General features: G+C 51.3%; 4 protein-coding genes across 9 annotated transcripts; 2 read left to right on the top strand and 2 right to left on the bottom strand.

Moving 5' to 3' along the window:
* Positions 1-410: 410 nt before the first annotated feature.
* On the top strand, positions 411-2,330 carry CD68 (CD68 molecule; the record flags this gene model as incomplete). Its single annotated transcript, XM_079905850.1, has 6 exons — positions 411-545; positions 628-1,088; positions 1,272-1,391; positions 1,525-1,597; positions 1,714-1,884; positions 2,197-2,330. The coding sequence occupies exons 1-6, from the start codon at positions 497-499 to the stop codon at positions 2,328-2,330; spliced, it is 1,008 nt and encodes a 335-aa protein (XP_079761976.1). The 5' UTR covers positions 411-496.
* Positions 2,331-4,262: 1,932 nt separating this feature from the next.
* MPDU1 (mannose-P-dolichol utilization defect 1) lies at positions 4,263-7,821 on the top strand. Of its 5 annotated transcripts, none has more exons than XM_079905853.1 (7): positions 4,263-4,358; positions 5,676-5,741; positions 5,930-6,062; positions 6,384-6,469; positions 6,579-6,697; positions 6,862-6,972; positions 7,112-7,821. In XM_079905853.1, the coding sequence occupies exons 3-7, from the start codon at positions 5,998-6,000 to the stop codon at positions 7,235-7,237; spliced, it is 507 nt and encodes a 168-aa protein (XP_079761979.1). In that variant the 5' UTR covers positions 4,263-4,358; positions 5,676-5,741; positions 5,930-5,997; the 3' UTR covers positions 7,238-7,821. The 5 variants fall into 5 exon arrangements, with proteins under 5 accessions (XP_079761979.1, XP_079761977.1, XP_079761980.1 ...); XM_079905851.1 differs by lacking the exon at positions 4,263-4,358 and adding an exon at positions 4,367-4,508; XM_079905854.1 differs by lacking the exon at positions 4,263-4,358 and adding an exon at positions 4,674-5,057.
* A 141-nt stretch (positions 7,822-7,962) lies between these two features.
* SOX15 (SRY-box transcription factor 15) lies at positions 7,963-9,364 on the bottom strand (the record flags this gene model as incomplete). Its single annotated transcript, XM_079904977.1, has 2 exons — positions 7,963-8,197; positions 8,838-9,364. The coding sequence occupies 2 exons, from the start codon at positions 9,362-9,364 to the stop codon at positions 8,029-8,031; spliced, it is 696 nt and encodes a 231-aa protein (XP_079761103.1). The 3' UTR covers positions 7,963-8,028.
* Positions 9,365-10,678: 1,314 nt separating this feature from the next.
* On the bottom strand, positions 10,679-25,002 carry FXR2 (FMR1 autosomal homolog 2). 2 transcript variants are annotated; one of them, XM_079904218.1, is made up of 17 exons: positions 24,578-25,002; positions 18,305-18,357; positions 17,878-17,971; positions 17,406-17,477; positions 17,143-17,291; positions 16,796-16,889; positions 16,204-16,320; positions 14,659-14,829; positions 14,377-14,455; positions 13,917-14,026; positions 13,594-13,680; positions 13,067-13,289; positions 12,670-12,867; positions 12,377-12,577; positions 12,187-12,306; positions 11,941-12,041; positions 10,679-11,621 (listed from the first exon to the last, which is right to left on the bottom strand). In XM_079904218.1, the coding sequence occupies exons 1-17, from the start codon at positions 24,656-24,658 to the stop codon at positions 11,526-11,528; spliced, it is 2,046 nt and encodes a 681-aa protein (XP_079760344.1). In that variant the 5' UTR covers positions 24,659-25,002; the 3' UTR covers positions 10,679-11,525. The 2 variants fall into 2 exon arrangements, with proteins under 2 accessions (XP_079760344.1, XP_079760345.1); XM_079904219.1 differs by having other exon boundaries at positions 12,187-12,282.
* Positions 25,003-26,108: the final 1,106 nt, after the last annotated feature.

The following is a 26,108-nucleotide window of genomic DNA, read 5'->3' as shown; positions in this document are numbered from 1 at the left end:
CGCAACGGGAGACGCCACGGCAGTGAGAGGCCCACGTACCGCAAAAAAAAAAAAGAGGAAGCAACAGACGGAGAGGAAAGGGAGTAGAAATAAATGTTCAAGTTTTACATCCTATTGAACTCTGACAGGGAGGGGCTGCTGGCTCCATAATCACTTGTCACAACCACTAGGCAGACAAATGAATCCCCAAGGATCCACTTACCCAAAACTCCATCCCACTATCCACATGACACATGTTGCTGACGGCCCCTACTTCGGTGACACCAGGGCCAATCATCTAACTCAATGACAAAATTTTAATGACTAAGAGATTGGTGGCTGGGGCTGAGGTGTCTGAGTCAGGCTGGGGGTTGGGTTACCTCAGTTACAGGAAGTCAAAGATTGATTTCCTCTTTTTCCAAAAGAACGAAGGCAGAGGGTATAGGGTTGATTGAGCAGGCAGGCAGCTGGTACCGACACAGAACCAAGCTGGACTCTGGGTGGAGGCTGTTCTGTCATGAGGTTGGCTGTGCTCTTCTCTGGGGCCTTGCTGGGTCTACTAGCAGGTAGGGAGAAAGGGGACGAAGGGGAGGGGGTCCCTGGGAAGGAGCCTGCCCCTGGGTTGCTAACCAGTGTTTCCTCTGAAAGCCCAGGGGACAGGGAATGACTGTCCTCATAAAAAATCGGCCACTCTGCTGCCATCCTTCACGGTGACACCTACAGCTACAGAAAGCACAACAAGCCCTGGAACAACCAGCCACAGAACGACCAAGAGCCACAGAACGACCACTTACACGGCTACCACCACTCATAAAACTACCACCACCGGCACCACCAGCCACGAGTCTTCAACAGCCACTCACCATCCTGCTACCACCACCAGTCACGGAAATGCCACAGCTCATCCAACAAGCAACAGCACCGCCACCAGCCCAGGACCCTCCACCAGATCCCCCCGCCCAGGACCACCTCCACCCTCTCCAAGTCCTAGCCCAGGCTCCAAGGAGGCGATAGGAGACTACATTTGGACTAACGGTTCCCAGCCCTGCGTCCGGCTCCAAGCCCAGATTCAGATTCGAGTTCTGTACCCAACCCAGGATGGAGGAGAGGTAAAGCTAAACAACAGTAGAGGACATAAGGGGAGGGGGATGAGGCCTTCTGCTACGGTTCAGAAGGGAAGGAGGAAGAGTAAAGAAGTAGACGAATACAGGGTGGAGACAAAGGGAACAGGGAACCTTGAACGGCACAGCTGTGTAGTCTCGTGACCCTCTCTCGTCTTTTAACTTCCGCAGGCCTGGGGAATCTCTGTTCTGAACCCCAACAAAACCAAGGCCCAAGGAGGCTGTGAGAGTAATCATCCCCACTTGCTCCTCTCATTCCCCTATGGACAGCTCAGCTTTGGATTCAAGCAGGTACTTAACCCTCATCCCTCACTCTCACCCTCCAAGTGCCCTACCCCTACCAACTTCTTGCCGCACTCCTTACTCTGTGTACCTGGATGCCACTCTCCCCTGCTGCCCTGAATCTTCCTGGTCACCTCCCCAGGAGCCACTGCAGAGCACCGTCTACCTGAACCATGTGACTGTGGAGTACAACGTGTCCTTCCCCCAGGCATCACGTGAGTAACCTTCCCTTTCTCATCACTTGCACTAGATGTCTGGGCTCCTGAAGGGACCTAGGCTGGGGGTATGGTGGGGATGTGGCTATGGAGCTGACCCTTCCTCATTCTTTCAGAGTGGATATTCTCTGTTCAGAATTCATCCCTTCGAGATCTCCAAACCCCTCTGGGCCAGAGCTTCAGTTGCAAAAACGCAAGCGTCATTCTTTCACCAGCTTTCCACCTGGACCTGCTCTCCCTGAAGCTACAAGCTGCTCAGCTGCCCCCCACAGGGGCCTTTGGACCAAGTAAGACCTATTCCTTCCCTCCCAGAATTTTCCCACTGCACTGAAAGCCCTCCCCCCCAGGCCTATAATCTCCCTTCCTGCACCCCCAAATTTCCTCCCCCTCTCAAGCTTGTCAGAGCTAGGGTAACTGTCCTCCCCTCCTCTATAAGACTCTACCCAGGCTCCCCTTTCCTTTTTTGCTCTGAGTCCTCTAGGTGAGCCAGCCCCTCACCAATCTCCTACTTCCCAACATCCCACATTCCCTCCTCCCTCCTTCCACCTTTATTCCAACCACCACCGTTGTGATGCCTACTTGCCCTATCTTTCCGCCAGGTTTCTCTTGCCCCAGTGACCGATCCATCTTGCTGCCTCTCATCATTGGCCTGATCTTACTTGGCCTCCTCACCCTGGTGCTTGTTACCTTCTGCATCGTCCGGAGACGCCCACCCACTTACCAGCCCCTCTGAGCATTTGTCCCAACAGCCAGGGCACCAGGAGGTGCCCTCATTTCTCACCACGCAACTGACTCAGAGACAAAGTTATCTTCCTTCCCTGTCTTGATGAACAAAAGTCGAGATAATGCAATCGGGAGGAATGAGGAGAGAGCTGTTTATTAAATATGACTGATTCCCCCTCCCCCATCTCCAGTGGGAGAATAATAAAACTTGATCAAGTCTTTACCCTTGGTTTTCCTTGTCCTTCCTGCCAGGATTAAAAGCCATGAGTTTCTTGTCACACACCTTTCTGTACCTTCCATGGTTGAGTCTTGGGGAGCCAGGAACAGCTGATGAGGAGGGATGAAAATGTCACTGTGTGGCCCAATGCCCTCACGGGTTCATCCTTCGAAGCCTGACACAGCTGGTGTCGAATTGGCTTCACCTCCCTTCCTCCTCTTCTTCTGGGGCCCCTGGCTGCTCCAGTTCCCTCTCTCCTCCAATCCAGTGGAGCCACCCATCCCAGCAGCCTTCTTCCCAACCTTCATATTACAGTTACAGGCAAAGTAGGCAGCAAGAGCAATGAGTGTGGGTGGGAAGGTCACAGCCCTGCCCTGCTCTGTTTCAAATGCCCTGCCCTACCCAGTGTGCCCAGGCCTAGCGAACAGCCTGGATTAAACTCTCCCCGCACCTGGGATGCTCCTATCTCACCTGCAAAGGGTTTTCATCAACCACAGGAGCAATGCGTACTGTGAACTCCACATACGATCACTCTCTATGCTCCTGGGAACAACATGCCTCCAGCCTGGGCGACCCGCGGAGCCAACCTGAAGTCCCTGGTGGTGGCGCACCTAGTGGTGGCACCCTCCAAGGCAGCCTGAATCCAGATTCTTCAAAGGACCTCCCCGACCAACAAGTGCCAGACCCTTTACAATCAGCTATGAGCATCCCCGGGTCCAGAATGGGACCCTTCCGGTTGTAGCAGCCGTGTACGGCTACAGAAAGCAGCCGCCAGGACCTGCAGGCCCAGCCCTCTGAGAGCAGCACGTGGCAGGGACCAAACAACCACACCACCGCCTCGCCGACACCCCGTTATGACCTTGCTGACTGTGGTGCGGGAGTCCCCAAAGGGTGTGGTAGTCCCCAAAGGGTGTGGTACTCCCAGCAGGCGCCCAGCCAACAGAGCTTGATGGCCAGGCCCATCTCCACCGAGATGGCCGAGAGCTGATGTCCCGGCACTGGGGGGCAGAGCGCATCGCTCCCGCCGCGTAATCCAAGATGCCCTTTCCCAAGGCTAGCTGCTAGGCCCCCTCCGCCTGGCCCAAGCCCTGGCTCAGCACGCGGTCACAGGAGGCCGAGGAGCGGGCCTTGGCCTAGAGGTGGCGCCCTCGGGCCAGTGGGGTGAGAGGGAACCCCAGGGCCCTCGTTTCACAGGGGCGGCCAGGGCTGGGCCCGCACGGGGGTTAAGGGCGTTGCAGTCCCCCGAAACTGGGCTCACCTTCCCCACCTCCCCCTCCTCTGCTTCACTGTCCCGGCCCAGCAGTTGCTGGCGCACCCATCTGCGAAGGCCTGGGCGAACCTGAGGAGGAAGAAGCATAGGCTCGGCGCCTAAGGAGGGATGCCTGGCTCAGACTGTGCCCCCCCCCCCGTCGGTGCCGTGTCCTCTGGAGACGCCGAGAGCCCAGGAGAGAGAACGCTACAGAACCCCCCGCCCAACGCCATTTTGGAGACTCACACTCCTTCTGTCTCAACCTCGTACAATGTAAAGTCAGCTGGAAGAAGACAAGATGGCGTCGAGCAGGAGAAGCGGAGAAAGGCTGGAGGATAAATCTTGTTGCCGAAGCGGAAGCGTAAACAAAGGCGCGAATGATGGAACTGCGCAGGCGTACATATTTGGCACGCGTTAAAATTCGAGCAGCAGGGTGGGCGCGTCCAAAAACGTGCTCTCCGGGCGAGACCTATTTTACGCGAACGAAGGTGGGATGGAGTAAGGCAAGAGCAGCAGCCCTGTTTAATCGCGAGAAGACGGGAGGCGGAGTGCCCAGAGCGCGCATGCGCATCGTAAGTCAATGGCGGTTTGAGGGGTTGGCGGAAGCTAGCCTTTCAATATGGCGACCGAGGTAGATGGGCTGCTCAAACGGGTGCTGGTGCCGATTCTTTTACCTGAGAAATGCTACGACCAAATTTTCATCCAGTGGGACTTGCTTCACGGTGAGTTTTATTCGGCATCCGGTCAAAATTGTGCTTCAGAGCCCTCCGGCCGTAAATAGGGCGTGAGTGCGGACTAAGTGACAGCAGTGACAGCTGCCACGGCGCGCGGGGCGGAAGTCGCTTCTGAGAGGGGCGGATATGTCTCGGGCTCCGTAGAGGGAGGACTCCATATTTGAGCGAGAGAGGGGAGTCGCCGGGTGGGAGTAGTTCTTTGGTTTAGCGACGGTGGAAGACGAAAAGACTCAAATTTTACAAAACAAAGTTTAAAATCTGATTAGATCGTTCCAACCTGTAATAGATCTCTATACCTTCAGGAGCAAGGTTACACCTGATTCAAAGCCTCTGATGAATCCAGGCCTTCTGCGGCTCCCCCAAGAATCCTGCCATCCCAGTGGCTTTCCTTCCAGCTTCCACGTTTGCTCATGGTCGAATTTTGGAATTAACTTGTCTGCCTTCCTCCTTCTATCTACGAGGCGACGCCAGAGCAAAACCTGCTTCTGACGTCAGACCTTTAGGGACGCCTTCGCGGTCTGCCCGCGTCAGTTCTTGGTACCCCAGCTGTGCTCCCGGGACAATGTTTTAGCCGCGTTCAGGACCCACGAGAATCTGACTACTACTGGGCCAGGCACCTTGGGGATAGGGCTTCAAGGCTAGAGAAGATGTCGGTGGCTAGAGCATAAAAGCAAGCCCTGGAAGGGTCAAGTCCCTGAGTAGGGGCCAGAGACAGTGTTCAGGAATGAGTGATACAGAGGAAACCTATCCTTGGAGAAAGAAGACATGTGAAGTGGATTGCCTAGTGGCTCAGAGGCGGGGAATAAAGGATCAGAGGACGTTTGGGCATTGCTCAGCTCTATACAGGGAAGCAAGGGAGAGGTTTGGAAGTCAGATTAAGGAGTTTAGATGTGATGGCAGGGAATGGAGGGTTGGGTCAGAAAAAAGGAATGGTAAAAGCCGTTTTGGAAAGTCACCTTGTCTGAACGTGATATGATTTGGAGTAGGAAGAACTAGGCCTTTTTCACCTGCCTCCAGACCACCCAAGGCTTCCTTTGTGTGGGTATGTCAAGGTCTTAAGGAGCACTTCAAGCCTTTAGACCTGAGCTGCCTCCTGGAACCCCTGGCTTGGGTTCCGTAAGTGTCATCTCTGCTTACCTCTTTTTCTCTTCTTAGTTCCCTGCCTCAAGATTCTCCTCAGCAAAGGCCTGGGGCTGGGCATTGTGGCTGGCTCACTTCTGGGTATGTTTCTTATCATCTTCCCTTCCTGTTGTTGGGAGGTGGGTGGAGTGCTAAGATGCCATGAACTGGATGGGTCCCTTAACCAGAAGCGGGGCTAACATGCCTCCCAGTCTGCTCTGTAGCTGTCGTGCTGCGCTCCCAAGGGATGTCAGCCCCTCAGCCCTGCCCTTTTCATCCTCTTTCTCCAGTAAAACTACCCCAAGTGTTTAAAATCCTGGGAGCCAAGAGCGCGGAAGGGTTGAGTCTCCAGTCGGTAATGCTAGAGCTGATGGCGTTGACTGGGACCATGGTCTACAGCATCACCAACAACTTCCCCTTCAGGTGAGGGGCCCCGCCCTTTATCTCCTAGGGTAAATGGTCACAACTCTAGTAAGGATTAGGGTGAGGGAGGTAAAAGGGCAGGAAAGCTTAAGCCTTTCTGGAACTCTAGCCATCATCTATGGTGATGAGAGGAGGTGAGAATCCCAAGAATGCCCAGTTTCCTATCCTGGGTCAAGCGGGTGGGGGCTGCCGGGAGGAACCAGCAGGGCTGTGGAGGACAGGGAATAATCAGAATTGGGTCCCCAAGATGGATGGGCTATGGAGGCTTTCCCTGCCTCTTTCCAGGCCCACGTTTCTTCCCCCCAACTCTTGACTCTGCAGCTCTTGGGGTGAAGCTCTGTTCCTGATGCTCCAGACGGTCACCATCGCCTTCCTGGTCCTGCACTACAGAGGACAGACTGTGAAAGGTGCTGAGGATTGAGCCAGGAGCTGGCTGCAGCTGTTGGGAGCCTTGCTGGGAACGCAGGCCTGGGAAAGCCGCAGAGGTTGCTGACTCCTTATCTCCTTGTCTCCCAGGTGTTGCCTTCCTAGCGTGCTCCGCCCTGGTCCTGCTGGTGCTGCTTTCACCACTGACGCCCCAGGCTGTAGTCACCCTGCTCCAGGCCTCCAACATGCCTGCTGTGGTCGTGGGAAGGGTGGGTGCTGGGAACAAGGGAGAGGATGTTGGGAAGGGGGACTGGGTGAGGAGCAGAGGGGAAACCCAAAGTTTGGGGGTGTTGGACTGAGGGGAATGCAGAAATGTCATGGGAACATTGGACAAATTCAGATGACAAAACGAAGGGTCTCAACTCCTCCCCAGCTGCTCCAGGCAGCCACCAACTACCGCAATGGGCACACGGGCCAGCTGTCAGCCATCACAGTCTTTCTGCTCTTTGGGGGCTCCCTGGCCCGAATCTTCACCTCCATTCAGGTGAGTGCACCTCCTCCCCTCTAGAGGGCACCATAACCTCACCTTACTTCTCTCTCTCCCCATGGACTTGAAGCTGCTCCCTCTCTGGAGCCCTTTTTGGCTATGCTGAAGAGTAACCCTAGCCATGTCTCCCACCCAGGAAACTGGAGACCCCCTCATGGCTGGAACCTTTGTAGTCTCTTCCCTCTGCAATGGCCTCATCGCTGCCCAGCTCGTCTTCTACTGGAATGCAAAGGCTCCCCACAAGAAGAAAAAGGAGCAGTAGTTGAGCTGGCTCCTGGAGCACATTCCATGTTTCTATTCATCCACCCAACCTTGGGATCCTTCCCGTCTGAACCAGTCTGCTGGTGTGACTTTTAATCATTCCCTGTTCTTCTGCAATTGCAGCTTTAGTGGAAATGCTTGGTTGACCCAGATCCTTAGAAACGATAGGGGAAGAGATTTACGGGCTGACATTTAATCATTTAGCTGAGATTCTTTCTTTAGCAGAAGTTTCCAGCTACTTGCCTATTCTGGGCAAAACTCTTACCCTGTCCCCCCCATTTCCCCACTTCCCTTCTGACCCTAGAGGACAGAGGCTGGACAGTGGAAGGGAATAGGTGCTTGTGGATTCCTCCCTCCCGCACCCTGGCTCAACTGTCTCCTGGACCCCAGTGCTTGGTGGGGGAAGGGGGAAGGGGGACAGAAGAATGACTGACTCAGGCAGGGCCCCAGGGTGGGGTGTGAAGGTTCCTGCTCTGGCAGGTCCAGGCGGAAGGGAGTGGAGACTGCTGGTTCCTGCTGCAGTAAAGGTGAACAGAGATGGTACAATAAAGACTCAGAGACGTGGCGTAATCGTACAAAACTGTGTTCAGCCTACAAAAAAAAAAAAAAACTGTCTTTTGTTCCCACTGGCTTTCAGGGCTTTGGGGGGTACTGCCCACCTCCTCTGAACTGTGGTTCAACAGTTCTAGAACAGGGTTTGCAGCCTGGGAATGGTGGTGGTGGTGGTATTGGGGTGTTTCTGGGTAGAAAAGGAGGATGGAAACCTCTCTGGGAGGTCCATGTCCATGAGGGTTAGAGGTGGGTTAGGGGCATGGGGGCCCCTGGGAGGGGAGGGTTGTACAGAGTGGGAGAGCCTGGGGGTGGGTAGGGGCTGTAAGGGGGGAGCAGCTCCCCCTGGAACCTTGGGTTACTCGGAGGGAGAGAGCACGGCGAGGAGGCTTCCGGTTTACAGTGGGAAGCGCTGCAAAGAGAAACACCGGGGTTAGAAGGCACTTGGTCCCCTGGGTTGGAGGTGCCGAGGAGGGTCCCCAGCTCGCATGTGGGGGTGGTTCTGAGCAGCTCTAAGCAGACAAGTATAACTTGTCACCCACCTACCCATCCCTGGCTCTCCGGGTCCCGCCGGTAGGGAACCGGACCCCAGGACGGCTTAGAGCAGCGCCGCCGCCGCCGTGTTGGGGCACGCTCAAGAGCGAGCTTGCGTGCTGCGCGCCTGTTTTCCTCTTTTGGGGCGGCAGGCCAGGAAGGGGTAGAGCTGGGCTTGGCCTGTCCTTGCCCCGGGGGCTGGGAGAGGAAGCTGGGTCACACGAGGGCCAGAATCGGGGGTGGGAAACGGGAAATTCTGGTAACTAGAACACGGTCACATCCAGGGCACTGTGGTCTGCTCCTGCGGTGCCGCCACCAACAGACTATGATGGAAACGTCCTCTAGAAAGACCCTGGCTCCCCGGAACTCTCCCACCCTTCACGGAGCGCCCCCCAAACTTCTCCGGGTGTGTCCCCTTCTTGGGTGGGGGGGCCCCTGCCAGCCAGGCCCTCTGGTATCCGCCCCCACCCAGGCTGCAGGCGGGGGGCACGTCCTCATTCCGCTCCCCGGGCACTCACCCGTAACCGCCAGGCAGGTAGGCTGTCGAGTAGTTGGGGGGCTGGTACCCAAAGCCTCTGCTCCCCTGGGTGGTCGTGTACCCGGGTCCCCAGACAGGCCCGCCGCCAGCCACGCCGCCGCTTCCCTGGCCGAAGTGGGGCGACCCGGGGCCCGCGCTCTTGGTCTTGCGCCGGGGCCGGTACTTGTAGTCGGGGTAGTCGCGCAGGTGCCGGGCCCGGAGCCGCTTAGCCTCTTCCACGAAGGGCCGCTTCTCGTCCTCGCCCAGCAGCTTCCACTGCGCGCCCAGACGCTTGGAGATCTCCGAGTTGTGCATCTTTGGGTTCTGCTGCGCCATCTGGCGGCGCTGGGCGGAGCTCCACACCATGAACGCGTTCATGGGCCGTTTCACCTTCTCCAAGGGAAGCCCCCCGGAGACCACTGGGCTCCCGGCGCCCTCCCGCTCCTGGGAGCCCGAGGACGAGGAGTTAGGGGCTGTGGGAGTGGGAGGTTCCAGCCTCCAGGCCTGTGAGGAGCCGGGTAGCGCCATCGGGGGTGAAGGGAAGCCTTAAGAGGGCGTCTTACACGCCCTCCCCTCCAAAGTGAAACGTTGATCCCCAAACCCGGTATCCTTAAAATGGAAGTGCCTTCCTAGTCCGGAGTCGTTACAGAGAGACTCGTGTCCTTAAAAGGTATATATATCGTCCCCAAGTTCAGAGTCCTTATAATGGAGCCCCTGCCACCAATCAATCCGGCACGTTTGGGGAGTCAAGCGCAAAATCCGCTGTCCGGTACCCAGTCTTGGATAGGCTGTGCTCTTTCCTTGTGGCCGCGGGGTCCCCGACCCTGCCTCGCTCCCCCTATTAGCTGCCGGCCACCGGCCCGGGCTTCGGTGAAGGCGGTAAAACTTCGCGCTCTGGGGTCCCGCAGCTGCCAGGAGGCACAGCCCGAGTGCCACAGCCCTCTCACCTGGCCTCAGCGTCTGTGACTGCCGGGTGCGCCAGGCCCGGGAACTGCTTTTAACGACTGACTCCTCCCTACTCCCTCCCAGCCGACCGCGCCTCCTGAAGGGCGCCAACCTCCCCCTCCCTTAGGCCAACCAGGTGTCCTGTTCTTCCCAGCCCCCAACACTCCCCCCCCCAGGGGACCACGCCTCCTCCCCACCCAAGACCCAAGTCAGGCCTTCCAGCCCCAGTGGCTCTGAACAGCTACCCCTCCCTTCTTAAGCACTGGCAATTTAAAGTCAATGCCTTTGCACAACGGATCAGGCATCTGGTGATCAAAAGCCCTCAGGCTCAGAGTTGTGCTGGGAGGGAGGTGAGGACACCCAACCCCCCAATCCAAACCAAACTCTTTCCTGGTGCCTCCTGCTCCTCAAACCCCTAACCTGGCCCGGGGCAAAAAAGTCTGGCAGTCAGGAGGTAGGCAGGCCATTTTTGCTTCCTGAGGTGCTTGGGTGGTGATTCAACCCCTTTCCAGGTGAGAAAATTTAAACCCTCCCTACTATAGCCCCCAAACCTAGGTTTCTCCACTGCATGTTTTATTTCTAATCCTCAGAGTTGGGAGGCAGGGAGCAAGGAAGCCCAGGATGACCCCTAAGGCCGCGAGGTCAGCGATGTGGATGCTGGAGAAAAAGCCTGGATCCAGGGCACAGAACCAGCAGGAATGAGGGCTGGACACCTAGGTCCCAGAGGCTGTCTTGAGGGAACCCTGCTCCTCACTCTGCCCAAGGCCCAGCCCAAGCCCCAGGCCTCAGGTAATCGGATTAAGCAGCCTGCCTTGGCTCTCACCCCTTAGCAGGAACAGCTCCAGCTTTGAGCAGCCCTACCTAGCCCGCTGTGACTCAGGGTATAGGAGTGGCCCAGCTCCCTCTACCAGCAAACCTGGGGGAGGGGAGAGGCAGCAAGGCACAAGCCACTCTCCTCTGGACCAGGAGGGTACCTGGGCCTGGAGAATTTAGGAATGTCAGAAATTCCCAGAAGTAGACCAACTTTGGAATGCCAGAGAAGCTAGGTGTGGAGATACAGGAAACAAGGGTCAAGGCAGGTCAGTCCTACACAAACAGATGGACCAAACTGGGCATAAGGAAGGTGCAGGAACCAGAGGGCCATTTGGATTTTTTTATTCTCTTTTTAAATACTGTACAGTGAAAAATAAATACGCCTTCTCATCCACCAGACAAGGTTGGTCCCCCCTCCCCTGGGGGACCTTGTCACCCCACTTCATACACACCCCTGGTTCTACTCCAAAACCTTCCCCATGCCTCCCACCCACTTATACCCTTACTATCCCCGTCTTCCACAGTGATGAGGCCCCAGAAATGGGGGGTACAGGACGGGAGGAGGGATAGCAGGGGAGCCCCCCTGAACTGTCCAATCTGGGTGGGTCAAGGAGCACCCCGCACCAACAGGCGGAGAATGGGGGTGTTCAGAGAGAGATTGGGGCATTAGAGGATAAAGGCACATCCAGTCTGATGGGGAAGGAGAGAGGCTCCCCTCACCCTGGGGGTAGGGTGGACAAGAGGGAGGGGGGTATGACCCTGTTACACACCCCTCCACTAGCTCCTTGAGGCTGGGGGGGGACCCAAGCTGCTGTGCCACCCCCCGCCCCCCTAGATAAGAGCAGCTCCAGCGCAGGTCAGTTGGGCCTGTGAGGGCCATGGTGTTGGGCAGCAAGCGAGATGGAGAAGGGAGGGATGCGGGCTGGAGGGTTTATGAAACCCCATTCACCAAACTACCCAACTCCAGGGGGGCAGAGAGCTCCCCATTCTCTGAGGGGCCCTTAGGAAGCTTGCTGACAGAGTCACCCTGAGGGGGGAGTGGGAAAGAAAATGGAGAGGAAGCAAAGAAAAAGGTCAGTAGAAATTCAGGTAATGCCATTCCCTACCACCTAAATGCTCCAGGTACCTCCAGGCTGGTCCCCTGTAGTCACTTTTACTGGGGTCCAGAAAATATGAACCAAATTCTCTTCTATTCAAACTTTTTTCACTATTCTAAATGCAGTCTAAACTCCATCAGACATGCCTTCTCTGCAATTTAATGAGAGGTTTCTTTGGGAGTTTTCTTGTGCCCCCTACCCCAGAACAACAAAAAAGGAGGTGGGGTAAACTATGTCTTGCTTGCCTACCTTCTGTCCTGAAAGAGAATCCTCTGAAGGTTTAGTGCGTTCCAGGGGTGGCCGCTGGCGGCTCTGAGACTTTGCTCGGGAGATATAGTCAGCCACAGTCACTGGGGAAGGCAGAGGACCAAAAGTTTCAGAAGGAACCCAGGTACCCAGCCCCTAGACACCCACTGAACCCCAACCCCTAGCTTTCACAGGATAGGAGGCATCCTGTTCTCTGAGGAAGTCTGCTGAGATCCTGTGTGAGCTGACCTGGCTGACGGTCTCCACTGATCGAACCATCAGTCCGGTTACCACGGTTACGGCGGCGGCGGCTCCGATTACGACGCTGGGGTCTTGACTCATCTTCTGTGGGGCAGGGGAAAATGAGAGCTGTGCATCAATCTCCCATCCCTCAATTCTTGCCCAGTTCTGATTTTTCAGATCCAAGTACACCCCTTACCCAGGCCATTCTCTGTCATGCTGGGCCCGTCAGATTCCAGGCCTCCATCCATGACAGTCCTGTCTTCATCAGTGCGACGGCGGCGGGAGCGGCGGCGCCTGGCACTTGCTGGGGGGGGTTCCCCAGGCTCTGAATCAACTGGGGGCTCTGGTTCGGATGTGTCCAGTAGGCTGTAGGGATTACTGTCTGGGTCCTTCAGCACTGGTTAGATGAAAAAGAGGAGTTGGGAGTGAGGTGTCCATCATCTTTCCTTTTGGCCCACATTCGTGAACCTAGCTGTCTGCTTCTGGTACCTGAGCTAATTGATGAAGAGTTGTATCTTGAGGTGGGCCGGGGGGCAGGTGGGGGTCCCCTACCCCGGCCCCCAATCGGCCGCCTCCGACTTTCTTCCCCCCGGGTCGGGGGATCCCGGTCACCAGGCCCAGCTCGGTTGGGCTCTTCCCTCTTCTCTGACTCAGTCTCAGAAGCTGTGGATAGGTCTGAGATGGGGCCTGAAGAACACAGTAGGGTTCAAACAGGGTCACTCACCCTACCCCAGGATCCATCCCAGTCCCCAGGCTGGAAGACTCTCGCTCTCACTCCTAAGTCCCCCAGCCAACCACTTCTTCATCTTCTCCATCACCCTTTCCTCAAACTTCCACCCAGACTTCTGCCTCCCACACACCCCACCACTGCTCGCCTCCCTCTCACCACAGGCAGGACCGCCTGGCCTCCGGCCCCGGCCCCGGCCCCCGTAGCTGCCCCCATAGGTTCGTGTGGTGTGGAGGGAGGAGGAGGAGCTCTCATCGGTGGTGTAGCCAGCCTTGTCGCTGCCACCGCTGCCCCGCCCACTCCCAGGAGGGCGAAAGCCCAGCCCAATCTGCCGAAGCTGTTCATCAATTTGCAACCTCTCCAAGCGAAGCTGCTCCACCTCCTGGTTGGGGAGAAGATGGAGAAAAACAAGGAAGGAGGAATAAGTATAAGATCAATGAACAGTCTCTTTTTCCTGCTTCTCTGCCCTGACTGTCCCTAATGGATCTGAACTCTCAGGAATGCAAGAAGGCTTAAAACAGGGAAAATTCTGGGTTCTAACTCCACAGCCCCAATTTTCCACCTAATGGTTTCTATTCTACTCAGAGACACAAACTGGGAACCACCACTTTTAACTTTATCCACCAGTATCCTTAGTCCCCTTGTACACATGGATCTCTCCTCTCCCAGGCTTCTGGCTTGGATACCTGCAGGTAGGAGAGGTGATACTCCAGCAGAGCCTGAGCATTGCTGATATTCTCTCGGGTGCCAACAAATATGAAGGGAACCATTCCCTGGAGAGCAGAGGAAAGGACAGATGGATTAGAAAGAGACTCAAACGAAGTTTTAAGTTCACGCTGTCTCCTACAGAAGCCCACCCAAATGGGATCTTTCTGGGCTGTACATCTACCAGGAAAAACCAAAGTTCCCAAGCCCCAACCCCTAGAAATCCCATCTCTCAAGGGAATGGCTTGGAGAATAATCCCATCTACTTCTGGCAACCAATCTCTAGGTGTTAGCTGCCCCATACCTCCTCCCTGGGGTTCTTCTTGTCATTATCACCTTCTACTCGAACCCTCACCACACCAGATTTATCCACAATCTCCTGGATCACTTTCCCGTTCTTTCCAATCACTTTGCCTGAATGGGTAAAGGAGGAATTAGGCCTTTTTTTTTTCAAAGGAAAGGAAAAAAAAAAAGGAAAGAAAGAAGAGTAAAAACAGACAAGATAAACAGTTTTCCAGCTGCTATATAAAGATTCCGTTTAATGATTCTCTTGCTTCTAAGCTTCTGGTGTGTTTTCACAGGACAAAATATCACAATCCCTAGAAATCTGTTCTCCCATTTTTGTCACTCCTACTACAGACTGTTTGCTCTGTCCTTGTGAAACTGGAAGTCCACAGGGAGGTGCCAAGCCAGAATCACTTTAGAGCATCTCACATCTGGTCCCCAGCTGTATTCTCTTATACACATACTCATCCCCAACTCACCAACCAGGTTCCTGGGCACTTGCACGGAGTCCTCAGAAAACTCAAGGTAGCTCCGGGCCTGTCGGCACGCCTCGGGAGTCTAAGAGAAGAGGAGTGGGGAGTCATTAATAAAACAGAACATCTGGATCTCAAACAGTGACCTTCCTGCCACTCTCTGTCTTTGAGAAAATGTGGCGTCACCGACGTCAGGGAGGGAGGTCAACACGACAGGTTTCCTTTCTATTTCACACTCTCTTCTCTCTATCCCCTAAGGGACCTAGACAACAGCTATCTTTTGCTGACCTCCCCATAGATGCGGAAAGTGCAGGTCTCTTCACCCAATTCGATGGCAGTCACCCCAGGTACTTTTCGGGCCTGCTGGATGTTGGCACCATGAGTCCCAATTGCTAGTCCCATCAGGTCCTCTCGCACTGTGAACTCCTCTTGGAAAGCTGCCGCCAGCTGCTTACTTGTCTGAAAAAAAAAAAAGGCACTGGACCACTGGACTACAGGAATCATGGAGAAATCTCAGAACACCTGTCCCAGATACCGGATGCTTTGCATAACTTAAATGAGAAAAGACTGTATGAAAGAAAGCCAGAACTACCTGGGAGTCCACTGACCACCAGGACCTGTGAAGTATTCAGGAACTTTTCATTCCACTCCTACCTTCCCAATACCAATGGCTTGGTGGGGAGGGGAGGTAATGATGGCCGAATCTGGGCTGAGATCCATCAAAGATCCGGATTTGGCTATAACACTATCTGGTTGTGTGATCCCAAACAAAACATACTCTCTGTGCCTCTGTTCTGTCATCTGCTAAATGACTACACCTGACCTACCCTATTCCCAGACTAACAAGAGGATTAAATAAAGTTGGTATGAAAGAAAGGACTTTTCACAAGGTAAATGCAAGTGTAAGGAACTATTTACCTTAACCAAACCAATATCAACTCCCCAAATAAAACCTGAAAAGTTGAACAGAAAGCAACAGGTTGAGAAAAGCATAAAAAGAGGTTATGGTACACCATGCTACCACTTCATTTCTCAACCAGTCCTTAGAGGGATACCTGAGTACAAGGGCAGGAAAAGGGAAAGGTTCTGGCAGTGCCCTGAGTAGCATCCCTGGAGAAGTAAAGATTACCATGGTCCAGAATTTTCAAAGGCTCCCGAAAAGATCAGTTCACTTGATAAAAAGGAAACAGATGTTCAAATACACACATACACGTGCGTGCAAGCACGTGTATATATACCATCCTCATTTAGGATGGTATAATTCCTAAGAGAATCTGACCATCATAAGATGTCATATGTCATAAGATGTCAGAACACAAAAACACTCACTTTCAACTACTGTAGAAACACTCACATTCAACTACCTCATTGTCACAGCTAAAGAAGAAAAAGCTCACTGAAATCAAATTATTTGACAAAGCAAGACATAGGATTGATTCCAAGTCCAGTGGTCTTTCCAGTGTACAAATGGTTCCCAAACATATCCCACAAAGCAGTCTGGTTCTCAGAGGTAATTTGGGGGCAGCCAGTGGAGGTAAGAGCCACACCCTCTTGCACTTTTAGACCCTGTTTTGATTGATATGTTTTATGCATTGTGCTTTCAAGTAAAATTTCACTTGATCAAAGGGTCCCTTTGAAAAAAAAAAGAAAAAAAGCTTGTACTAAAACATGATGGAGCTCTGCCATCTGGAGGAGTCTGAGATAAAATAGCAGACCCAGGTTTAATGGCCCAGAAAGACCTTAATGTCTGTTCACAAGAGCATGGGTGGAGGATGGGGCGGGAGGGGAGAAGGACAATACCAATCAGCAGTAAAAACTGAAGCCAAAACTTACCTCGAGGTGCTTGGTAGCTTCTTCATTGCGGGACATAAGTAGCAGTTTGGTGCGCAGGCTTCGGAAATGCATATCACCCAGCAGGGATGCTCGCTTCACAGGGGCTTCTGTGGTTGACTGCAAAGAAACCAATGGAAAAGTCATTAAAACTGACTGACTACATTTTAGAGGAGATCCAGGAACCGGGAATCAGGATGCCTGAGTCACTGGAAAAGGGTGGGAGTTAAGAAACAAAGTTAAGGAACAGGAAAAATCACTGTCAGTCTCACAAGGGCCTACTAACTGGGTGCTTAAGGGAAGTGATTTTAAGTAGCAAGCGCAGGTGAGAATCATACTGTCTGTTTTTGAGAGTCCAAATATGCAAGGAAGGGTACCCAGCCCAAACTGCAATACGATGGTCAGGTTGAAAAAAAAATTAAGGTCATACATGAGAAAGACTAAGGAAAGGTAGGGCTAACCTGGGTCCACAGAGGTCAGGAGCAATAAAGTCCTCTCTGACAAATAAATATAAGCACATTTTAGCTCTTCTCTTCTTGCAAAGGAGTTAAAAGGGGAAAAGGGCTTAGGTGAAATTCAGGCAGAATAAACTCACCAGAATGAAGAGCTCACTATTTGTGATGTTGAGAAAGATGCAGTTTGCTCCCAATGCTTTCTTGAACTCTTTATGGACGTTTTCATTGGAGCAGCTGCAGAGAAAAAGAACAGTGCTCAGAGGGCAGAGTGTAGAGTACAGCTGAAGGGGAGAGAGAGAGGGACTGAGAAAAATAAGGACTGCAGTAAAAGAACAGGGATGAGGAAACAGAGGAACTGGGAGCAAAAGGGACTCTAGAGGGCCAGGGAACACAGAACACTGAAACTGGGAGTGGGGGCTGGGACAAACAAGGGCAGAGATGAGGACCATAAAGAGGGCCCCCCACTCCCGACATCCCAAACACTCACGCCTCTCTCAGATCCTCAGGCACAGCCATGGTAACCTTGAAGAAGCTGCCTTTGGTTGCAAGGGGATTGGGATTAACTGGCCGAAGCCGTTCCAGGGTGACAATCTCATTGTAAGTGGCATCACAGGCAGCATATTCAATGACATAGAACTGGCAGAAGGAAAGAAAGGAGAAGCTGTGGATGACCTGAGTTTCTGTCTCCCACCTTTCTCTGACTAAAATATGTGTTTCAGCAGTTCTCCAAAGGCCTTGACAATCACTCACATCTCCCTTCATCATCCGCACCCGGGCCAGCCACCAGCCACAAGGTTCTTGCTCATTGGCTCGAGAATAAACCTGAAGAGAAGTTGAAAATAAGAGATATTGAGGACCATCCAAAAACATCAAGAATGGAATGAGCATTAAGACACTTGGGAGGCATCCTAAACTAAGATAAAGGAATCTAGAGGAAGGAGCTGCTAATTAAAATCAGAGTACACTGGATTTTAGATGCTGTTATCATAAATGGAAGAAAAGTGAATCCCCTGAAAACAGGAAGCTCCCTGAGAGCTTGACTGATCACAGCAATGATGGACAGAAAACTGCTGCATTTCACTCTTCCACAGGCTGCCTAGCTGGATGGAGGAAGGAGCGTGAACCAACCAGTGAAGAGCCTAGGGTACTGGTATCAGGGTAAGGGAGATGCAGAATCCTGGGAAAAGGGACATTTAGAAAAGGTGGACTCCAAGGCCCTTACCTCCACTTCATCCCCTTCTGTGATCTCCTTATTATAGTCAGCTGGAGGTGGTAGCCGGACATCCCCAAAAGGAATCTGCCTCTCACTCTGCCAGCTGCGAGGGAAAACAGTGATATGAAAGCATTCAGGCGAGTGTGGCTGCCCGTTTCTTCCTCCACTGGGCATTTTCCACCTTCCCTCGTGATTACAAGTTAAACTCCAGGCCCTGCTCCATAGTGGTGCTTTCCATCTCTTGCTAGAATCTAAATATGGAGTCAAATGACCCCCACTCTCACCATTTCCTCTCCTGGGATCCATATAAGTTGCCCACCCAAACCCTTGGCTCTCCCCCACCTATTATACACGCCTCATGGGACTCAGCCGCCCCCTCTTCTCCACTCTCCTGCTAGGACCTAGTATGCTGGATTCTCTATTCCCAAGGTCTTACTTGTTTTCAAAGAAGATGGTGACAGAGTCTTCATGGACATCCTTCACAAAGCCCTAGAATGGATTTTAGAACAAAGTAAAAAAAAAAAAAAAAAAAAAAGCCAATCAACCACCACCTCAGCCACCAAGGGAACAGACAGTTTTAGAGGGCCTTAAACTAGTTTTTTTGTTTGCTTTTCTTTTCTTTTTTTTTTTGCCCGCGCCTTGTGGCTTGCGGGATCTCAGTTCCCCAACCAGGGACTTGAACCCAGGGCCACAGCAGTGAAAACCAAGAGGGCCTAACCACTTGGCCACCAAGAAACTCCTTTTTTTCTTCCTTTTTTTAAACTAGAGTTTTAGATGGGGACACAAGCAATCTAAAAACAGGGCCAGAAAAAGCTGTATTGGTGAAGGAATACGAATGTTGAGGTAGCAAGAAAGGAAACAATACTGGCAGGGAAAGAAATGTTGCAAAATCCAGAAATAAGATGAGATAGAAATTAAGTAGAAGGGAGAAACATCACCTGCATCAGAACAGCTGGGAAACTAGTGGTCTCCTACGGCTCCCACAGAGGCCTCCCTATCTGTCTGCCTCATGCAGTGCTGAGCAGCTTGCCAGAATTCAATTAAAATACCAACAACATTCAGCAAAGCTAAGAATATCCCATGAGACAGTGTGAGGTTGTCCTGGAACACCTAGAGGACATCAGGATCTGCCAAGAGAGAAAGGGTCTAGCTCCTAATACAGCAAGAGGCCTGAGCGAACTTGGTGCCTTGATGCCTGGGTCGTAAGAAAATAATCAGAACACTGGAGAAATTAGAAACAAACACAATTTACGGAAGGAAAAATTAGGATTTAAAAGATGTGAGGGGGCTTCCCTGGTGGCGCAGTGGTTGAGAGTCCGCCTGACGATGCATGCGACATGGGTTCGTGCCCTGGTCCGGGAAGATCCCACATGCTGCGGAGCGGCTGGGCCCGTGAGCCATGGCCGCTGACCCTGCACGTCCAGAGCCTGTGCTCCGCAACGGGAGAGGCCACAACAGTGAGAGGACCGCGTACCGCAAAAAATAAAAATAAAAATAAAATAAAATAAAATAAAAGATGTGAGGGAATTCCCTGATGGTCCAGTGGTTAGGACTTCCACTGCCGTGGGCCAGGGTTCAACCCCTGGTCAGGAACTACGATCCTACAATCCTGCAAGCTGAGCGGTGCGGCCCAATAAATAAATAAAAGATGTGAGATTTCTAAATGCTAGACTAGGACACTGCTAAGAATTTGAAAAGAGTAATAAAATTTGTAGAAGACCCCAAACTTGAGATGAAGACAAGGGAGAGGAACAGGGATGACTGAATAGCTGGAATCGCTGGTCTACCTCCTATTTTCTCTCTCTTTTTTTGGCCAAGGCAGTGAAAGCTCTGAGCCCTAACCACTGGACTGCCAGGGAATTCCCCACCTCCTATTTTCTATGTCTTCACTGAGGAAGCCAAAGCTATGCGTTCAATCCTGTGCTCCCAATTTTCCTACCTTCTCTCCTGTTTTTCACATACTCAAAATTAGGGATTGCTAATTTTGATAAAGTCCAATTTTTCAACTTGTTCTGTATCTGAGCTTTTGGTTTTATATCTAAGAAATCTTTACCTAATGTCCTTGTCTAGAGTTTTATAGTTTTTATTTTACATTTAGGTCAATGATCCATTTTGAGTTAAATTCTGTATATGGTGCCAGATACAATCAAACTTTTTTTTTTTTTTTGCCGTACACGGGCCTCTCACTGCTGTGGCCTCTCCCGCTGCGGAGCACAGGCTCCGGACGCGCAGGCCCAGCGGCCATGGCCCACGGGCCCAGCCTCTCCGCGGCAATGTGGGATCTTCCCGGACTGGGGCACGAACCCGTGTCCCCCTGCATCAGCAGGCGGACTCTCAACCACTGCGCCACAAGGGAAGCCCCAAACTTCATTTTTAACCTATGAATGTGCAGTTCTTTGAGCACAATGTGTTGAAAGACTATCCTTCCTCTACTGAATTGCCTTTTCGCTTCTGTCAAAAATCAGAAAATGCAAACTAATGCATAATGACAAAAGGCATTGGTGGTTGGTGGAAGACTTTTGGGATTGATAGAAATTGTGGCGATGGTTTGTTTTCTATATATGTCAAAACTTAACGAATTGTATGCTTTAAATAGGTGTACTTCACTGTATGTCAATTATGCCTCATTAGATTTTTTTTTTTAAAAATCAGGGGTTTCCAAAAGCTAATATACGAAGAACTATTCCTGAGCTTTGCAGGTAGGAATAAAATATGAGTTTGGGAAAGAAAACACCAAAAATGTACACTTGTGTCACTCCCACCTCAGAGAACTGATCAATCATAAACGCTTAATACACTGTTTTTTCCTTAAATCTAAACCTAAAATGTCACTCTTGTACCAGCCATCTTTCTCTTCTTTCGGGAAAGGATCTTGTTATGGAGTCTTACTACTTAGAACTTTACTTCTGCCCAAGGCATTAGTCCTCCTGGTACTGCCTAGCCTCTGACTTACCTATGCTTCAGCCTTCTCTGCCATTCCCTTCTTCAGTAATATTTTTTCCACTCTTCATTTAGCTCCATCAATACCCATTCCTACTCTTCTCCACTCACATCTTCTATTTGCCCAAATCCCTCTCTTCCCTTTTGGGTTCTTCCCTTAGCTCCTTTTTTTTTTTTTCTTTTTCTTCTTTTTCCTTAGCTCCTTTTTAAGTGTCCTCCTCTTTTCTTCCTTTGTAAGGATTTCTCTAAACATTTCATCTAGCCTCTTCAGCTGACTTTATCCAATTCTTTATCCAAAATGTCTATCTCTAAGCTTTAGAAACAGTTTATCAAGAGAGAGTTAGCTATTTTCAAAACATTTCAGGGATGAGCTAAAACATAGTGGAAGAGAATCACTTGCCTGCCTCTTTTGTGAAGAGATCCCCACTCCTAGATACACTCATTCACAAAGGATATGTCTAAAGCTCTAATCCAATTCTCCTCCAACATGTCAGGGTTGGCCCTCAGGCAGAGGTAGCAACATTACCCTGGTTTTTCCAGCTACCATGATCCCAAGGCAGAAATGCAAAGCTCAGAATGGAGTTTTCCCTCACATAACTCAGCAGTTCAACTAAACGTCACTCATTCTTATACTTCTAGGGTCCTTTTCCTTCAAAGATTCTCCAAAACAAGCTTTCTCCTCAACTTCATATTCCAAGTCAGTCTCTGCTCCTTAATTCCACCCACATTACCCCAGTTTTTTTCCTCCAAAAATACCAGTGGCATAAAGTGAGCTCCTAGTTCTGCTCAGTCCATGCTCATTGAGAAGATAAGCAGAGGAGGGCAAGAGCAGTTGAGTGCCTCTCTAGAAGGCTACCTACATCCAAAGGATAACTCAATTCAATTCAATGGCCAGGGCATATGGAGCTTTGGCTTATAGAGCCTAGGACTGGACAGAGGAAGTGAGAGCCCTAGGTTCCTAAGCACTTCACTTTCCTCAAATTATAAGATACAAAATTAGGTCCCACCTTCAACCTATCTTCTAGTTCTGGGTTCTCAAAATAAAGGAGGGAGTTCTAGAAGAAAATCAGGAAGGGTCTGGATAAAAATCACGTGTTGAAGGTGAGGATGCCATATTCCTTAAAAAGGAATTGGAATTGGGATATCCAGGTAAGGTCTGGAAAGTTGGATGACTGTGCCCTGGAAGGTGAACAGATACTTCATTTGGGAGAGCACCGCTTAAAGAACAAAACACATTAAGTTCTGACAGAAAAGGAAGAGCTGATGGGATAGCTAAAAGATAACTTAGATCCCAGATCTGACATTTGCAGTTCTATCCTGGAAGAAGATCAACAACACTAGGACCCAATTCTGAGAGGGATGAAAGGAACCTTCCCAAATTTATAGTTCTAGAAGCAATGTAAACACTCCTTGAACCACACTGAAGTTTGCTGAGTCATGAATATTAAATCAGCAGCAAGGACAGATTGGGTAAGTATCTATATGGCACTGAACGTTGAAGAAAGATTAGTCTGAATTTAAGGATTTACTGTTGTTTTCAACTGAGGCATGGGGCAGAAAATGCTAAAGTGGCCAGGACACAAAATCCACATTACCTGGCTTTCAGCTCAAGTCCAAACTCTATTCTCTGATTCAAAGCATCCTAGCCCCAATTCCCTCAATCAAGTCTATCACTGCCATAGCCCACAGGAGAAAAGAGAAAGATCCAGAGACACATTTTCTGTTGGACACTTATATGTGGAAAGGGAAACATGTCCCTTCCCAGCAGTCTCACACAGCTAATTTGAACTGGATACCAATCTTTCCCAGCTGTGTCTGACTCCCATGCTTCCTAGAACAAATGCAAACATCATATCTTGATCTCAGGCTCAGTTTAAGAATCACTTTTCTTAGGGATGGGAAGGACCCAGATGAAGGACAAGATACTGTGGTAAATGAGGCTAAAATCTTATGAGGAAAGGTATTTCAGCAAAGGTAATGCAAGTTTGGGGAAAAAGGATATAAGAGACAAATGCACTCTATCAGAATCAGAAAGGAATTAAGAGACTTTGCCAAAGAAAACAGAAATGCTATGGAGGCAGGCTAGAAGAAAAAGTCCCATGAGTTAGGAAAGTATGCAGAAAAAAATGACAGAAGGGATCAGCTGGGAGCTTCCTTCTTCCATCTTAGCTGGGTAATGGAATAGGTAGTTTCTGGGGATTACACAGAAATATTAGGAAAAAAAGCTAAAGGCTTATATTGAGAGGTTAAGTTAAGATAGATGTGGGTACCCACAGGCACTGAAGAATATAAAGAAACCTGGTGAGGAAAGTAAGGCAGAAATGAATAGGCATTTAGAATGGGTCAAAAATGACTACACTGAACTTATCAATCGAAGTTGGGGCAGAAACCTACTCCAAGGGCAAATATGAGACCCTTTCCAGTTATAGCAAGATATGATTTCACAGGGAAGGAGTTCGAGAAAGTCATTTCCAAGGGCACGAAGGTGGAGAGGTCTATTATGGGAGGACAGGCTTGAGGGGAAGTGAAGGAAAGGGGGTTCTTCTCCTCACAAGTAATGTTATGATAAGATAACTCTGCTCTTGCTCCTCAGGGTAAAATGAGAGAAGACAGGAATCGGGAAAGTCTCTGAGACAATTCCAGGCATAAAGTCCAAAGAGGTTCAAAGTAACAACAGTCACATAAAGAAAAATTCCTGAGAGGCAAGAGGGGTCTCCCTCTGGCTTAATCTAAATGGGAAAAAAATGTCCTAAAAAATAAGATTCAGAACAGCTTTAAAAGGTGGTAATAAAAGGAGTTCTAAAAAACCCAATCCTGGGCAACGGGGGAGCTGAAGTAAACAAGGATCTTTTAAAGATAGTCTCCTTCTCCTTTAAAAAAAAAGGCTAGTGGATTCCCAAACTGGGCGAGTTGGCCAAAAAGTCTTCTAGAAGTGGAAATCCTTAAGAAGGAGATAAACAGAGGGAATCCTTGTGAGATCCCCTTTTAGAGATCAGGGATATGAAGCTTACACTCCTCAAGATGAAGAAACTGTATGAATGATCTAAATGTATGAGGTCAAAGTGAGATGACAAATACAAAACCATCCCTGGGTAGAACAGTAAACCAGCTAGTCTTGGAATAAAGGGGTGGGGCGAGAGACTTGAGAAAAGATGCCACCTTATGGCTATGAGGCAACTAGACTGGTACAGCCCAGAGTTCCTGAGGTCAAAGATACTAAATGTCATAAACAGATTCTGACCGTTTCTCCTTGGGGTGGGAACAGAAATATAAGATGAAAGTGGGGTGAGTCTTCCAGAGCCAGTAAGCAGAGGCCTCTCCGAGGAAGATGAAAAGATCTAATATGGGACGGCCTTCCCAAGGGGGTAATAGGGAAGAATAAAGAGAATTCTCCATGTGCTTGGACTGTGGGGAAGACGTGATTCAGATCCAAGGTAGGTCTTCTACTAGAGACAAGAAAAGTCAACGAGACGCTGGGTAAATGGGGTCTCTTCTGGGGGGCTGGGGGGGAGCTGAACCAAGTACAATAATGCCCTGATGCTCAATCCCGGAGATGCGGGTAAAAGCAGGTGTAATAGAGGGGCCAAAAATAAGAGGAAGGGGTTAACTTATAGAGGTCTCCCCCCAGGAGGGCCGCGGGTGGGAGCGTGGGTTTAAGGTTCTAAGGGTCAGGGCTTAGCTCCAGAATATCGATCCCGCCCCACTCTTCCCTGCTCTGGCTGGAGGGAGGGGGCTGAAGACCGCGTCCCCGGCCGGCGCGCCGCCTCACCTTGTAGAAGGCCCCGTTGGAGCCGCGCACCTCGACCGGCAGTCCCGGCTCCACATCCCCCCCAGAGGCCAGGCCGCCCATGGCGCCGCCACCGCCTCCGACTCCCCCGGCGGCGGCTGCAGCAGCGCTCTGAGTACGGGCCGGGCCAGGTCCCCGGCGTCTCCCCGGAGGAGGAGCCGGAGGGGGAGCCGCGGGGGGCGGGAGCCGGGCCGGCCCCACGGCGGCCCTGCCACAGCCAACGAGCAGGGGGCCGGGGCCGGGCCGCTCCCCGTCCGCCGCCGCCGCCTTGGTCTCCGCCACCGTGAGGGAAACGGCCGCCGCCGCCGCTGCCTTCGTCACCTCAGCTTCCGCCCGCCGCTGCCCCCGCTGCTGCCTCAGTCCCGGGACCCGCTGCTGCCGCTGCCGCTCCACGGCCTCCACCTCCCCCTGCCGCCGCCGCCTACTGCGCAGGCGCACCGGGCACCCGCCCGCCGCGCGCGGGCCCTGAGACCCAAGGCGCAGGCGTCGAGGCTGGCGACCCAGCTCGCGCTGGCCAGCGCATCAGGGCTTCCACACTCCTCTTCACTCTCTCACGCCCCCTCCTGGTCGCTTACTTGCGCTTGCGCAGAACCAGACTGGTTCTTTTTCCTCGCCACCCCATCTCTCCACGGCCCCTGTCTCTTCCTTTTCCCACCCCACAACACTGAGAGCTAACCAATCATGGGAAGGGAGGGACGGAGCTCACTCAATCGGATTGGACTTCTGATGCTCCTGGTCAGACCACACCCACTTCACCATGGTGCGCTCCACCAGGCTTGTACAAGTTAGGGATGGGCATGCGCCTGAATGATTGCTTGGTCACTTTCCCCACCTTTGTCTTTCTTGGTGCGCACGCTCCGAAGGAAAAAAAAAAAAAAAAAGGAGTTGTCGAAAGGAAAAAAAAAGGGCCTGGTGCGCATGCGCTGGGCTTTACAGTCCACAAGGCGGACTGGATTCTTTTGAGCCTCTGTATCTCTGCACGATGCGGTTTAAGAGTCACGTTCTTGCCTTGAGAAGATTCTGATCATGCATACAAAGAAAGGTAAAAGAAAGATTTCAAGGCAGTACCGAAAGACAAATGCAACTTAGCACAAGATTGGATATCTAAATGCGGAGAAAATTCAAAAGAGGAAAAATTGTTACGGAGAAAGGATAGTAGAGGGGAAACTTAGGATTCGTAAACTAAGATAAGTGAGAAATTTCGGTGGAAGTGAATAAAATAGCCAAGAAATTAGGATCATGTGTTGTGCAGTAATCATTTAGCAAATATTTATTTAGCCCTCACTGTGTTCTATCCACTGTGGTAGGTGGTAAGGGTACAAAGACAAGATGTGGTCCCCCAAACAAGGATTTTATAATATATTGGGGAAGGAGCAGACGAACACATTTAAGCAAGTAAGTGCATGGAGTTCATTTGAACATGGGATAAAGATAAGGACTAAGTTTTGGGGGAATCCCAAGGAGACAAACAATGGTCAGTTGTTCTTCAGAGTGATAGGGAAAGACTACTGCA

This window comes from Stenella coeruleoalba (genome assembly GCF_951394435.1).
Source record: "Stenella coeruleoalba genome assembly, chromosome: 19".
Classification (NCBI taxonomy): domain Eukaryota; kingdom Metazoa; phylum Chordata; class Mammalia; order Artiodactyla; family Delphinidae; genus Stenella; species Stenella coeruleoalba.
The sequence above is the reverse complement of the archived record's forward strand: the minus strand, read 5'-3'. Positions and strand labels throughout refer to the sequence as shown.

Bases quoted from the DNA above. Each gene is read 5' to 3' on its own strand.
- MPDU1 (XM_079905851.1), top strand. From the start codon at position 4,406: ATGGCGACCGAGGTAGATGGGCTGCTCAAACGGGTGCTGGTGCCGATT. The intron at 4,509-5,675 runs GTGAGTTTTATT...TTCTCTTCTTAG, and splicing joins CCAGTGGGACTTGCTTCACG to TTCCCTGCCTCAAGATTCTC. The intron at 6,470-6,578 runs GTGCTGAGGATT...CTTGTCTCCCAG, and splicing joins CAGAGGACAGACTGTGAAAG to GTGTTGCCTTCCTAGCGTGC.
- FXR2 (XM_079904218.1), bottom strand. From the start codon at position 24,658: ATGGGCGGCCTGGCCTCTGGGGGGGATGTGGAGCCGGGACTGCCGGTC. The intron at 14,456-14,658 runs GTCAGCAAAAGA...CTCTTCTCTTAG, and splicing joins CTTTCCGCATCTATGGGGAG to ACTCCCGAGGCGTGCCGACA. The intron at 14,027-14,376 runs GTGAGTTGGGGA...TTACCCATTCAG, and splicing joins AGTGCCCAGGAACCTGGTTG to GCAAAGTGATTGGAAAGAAC.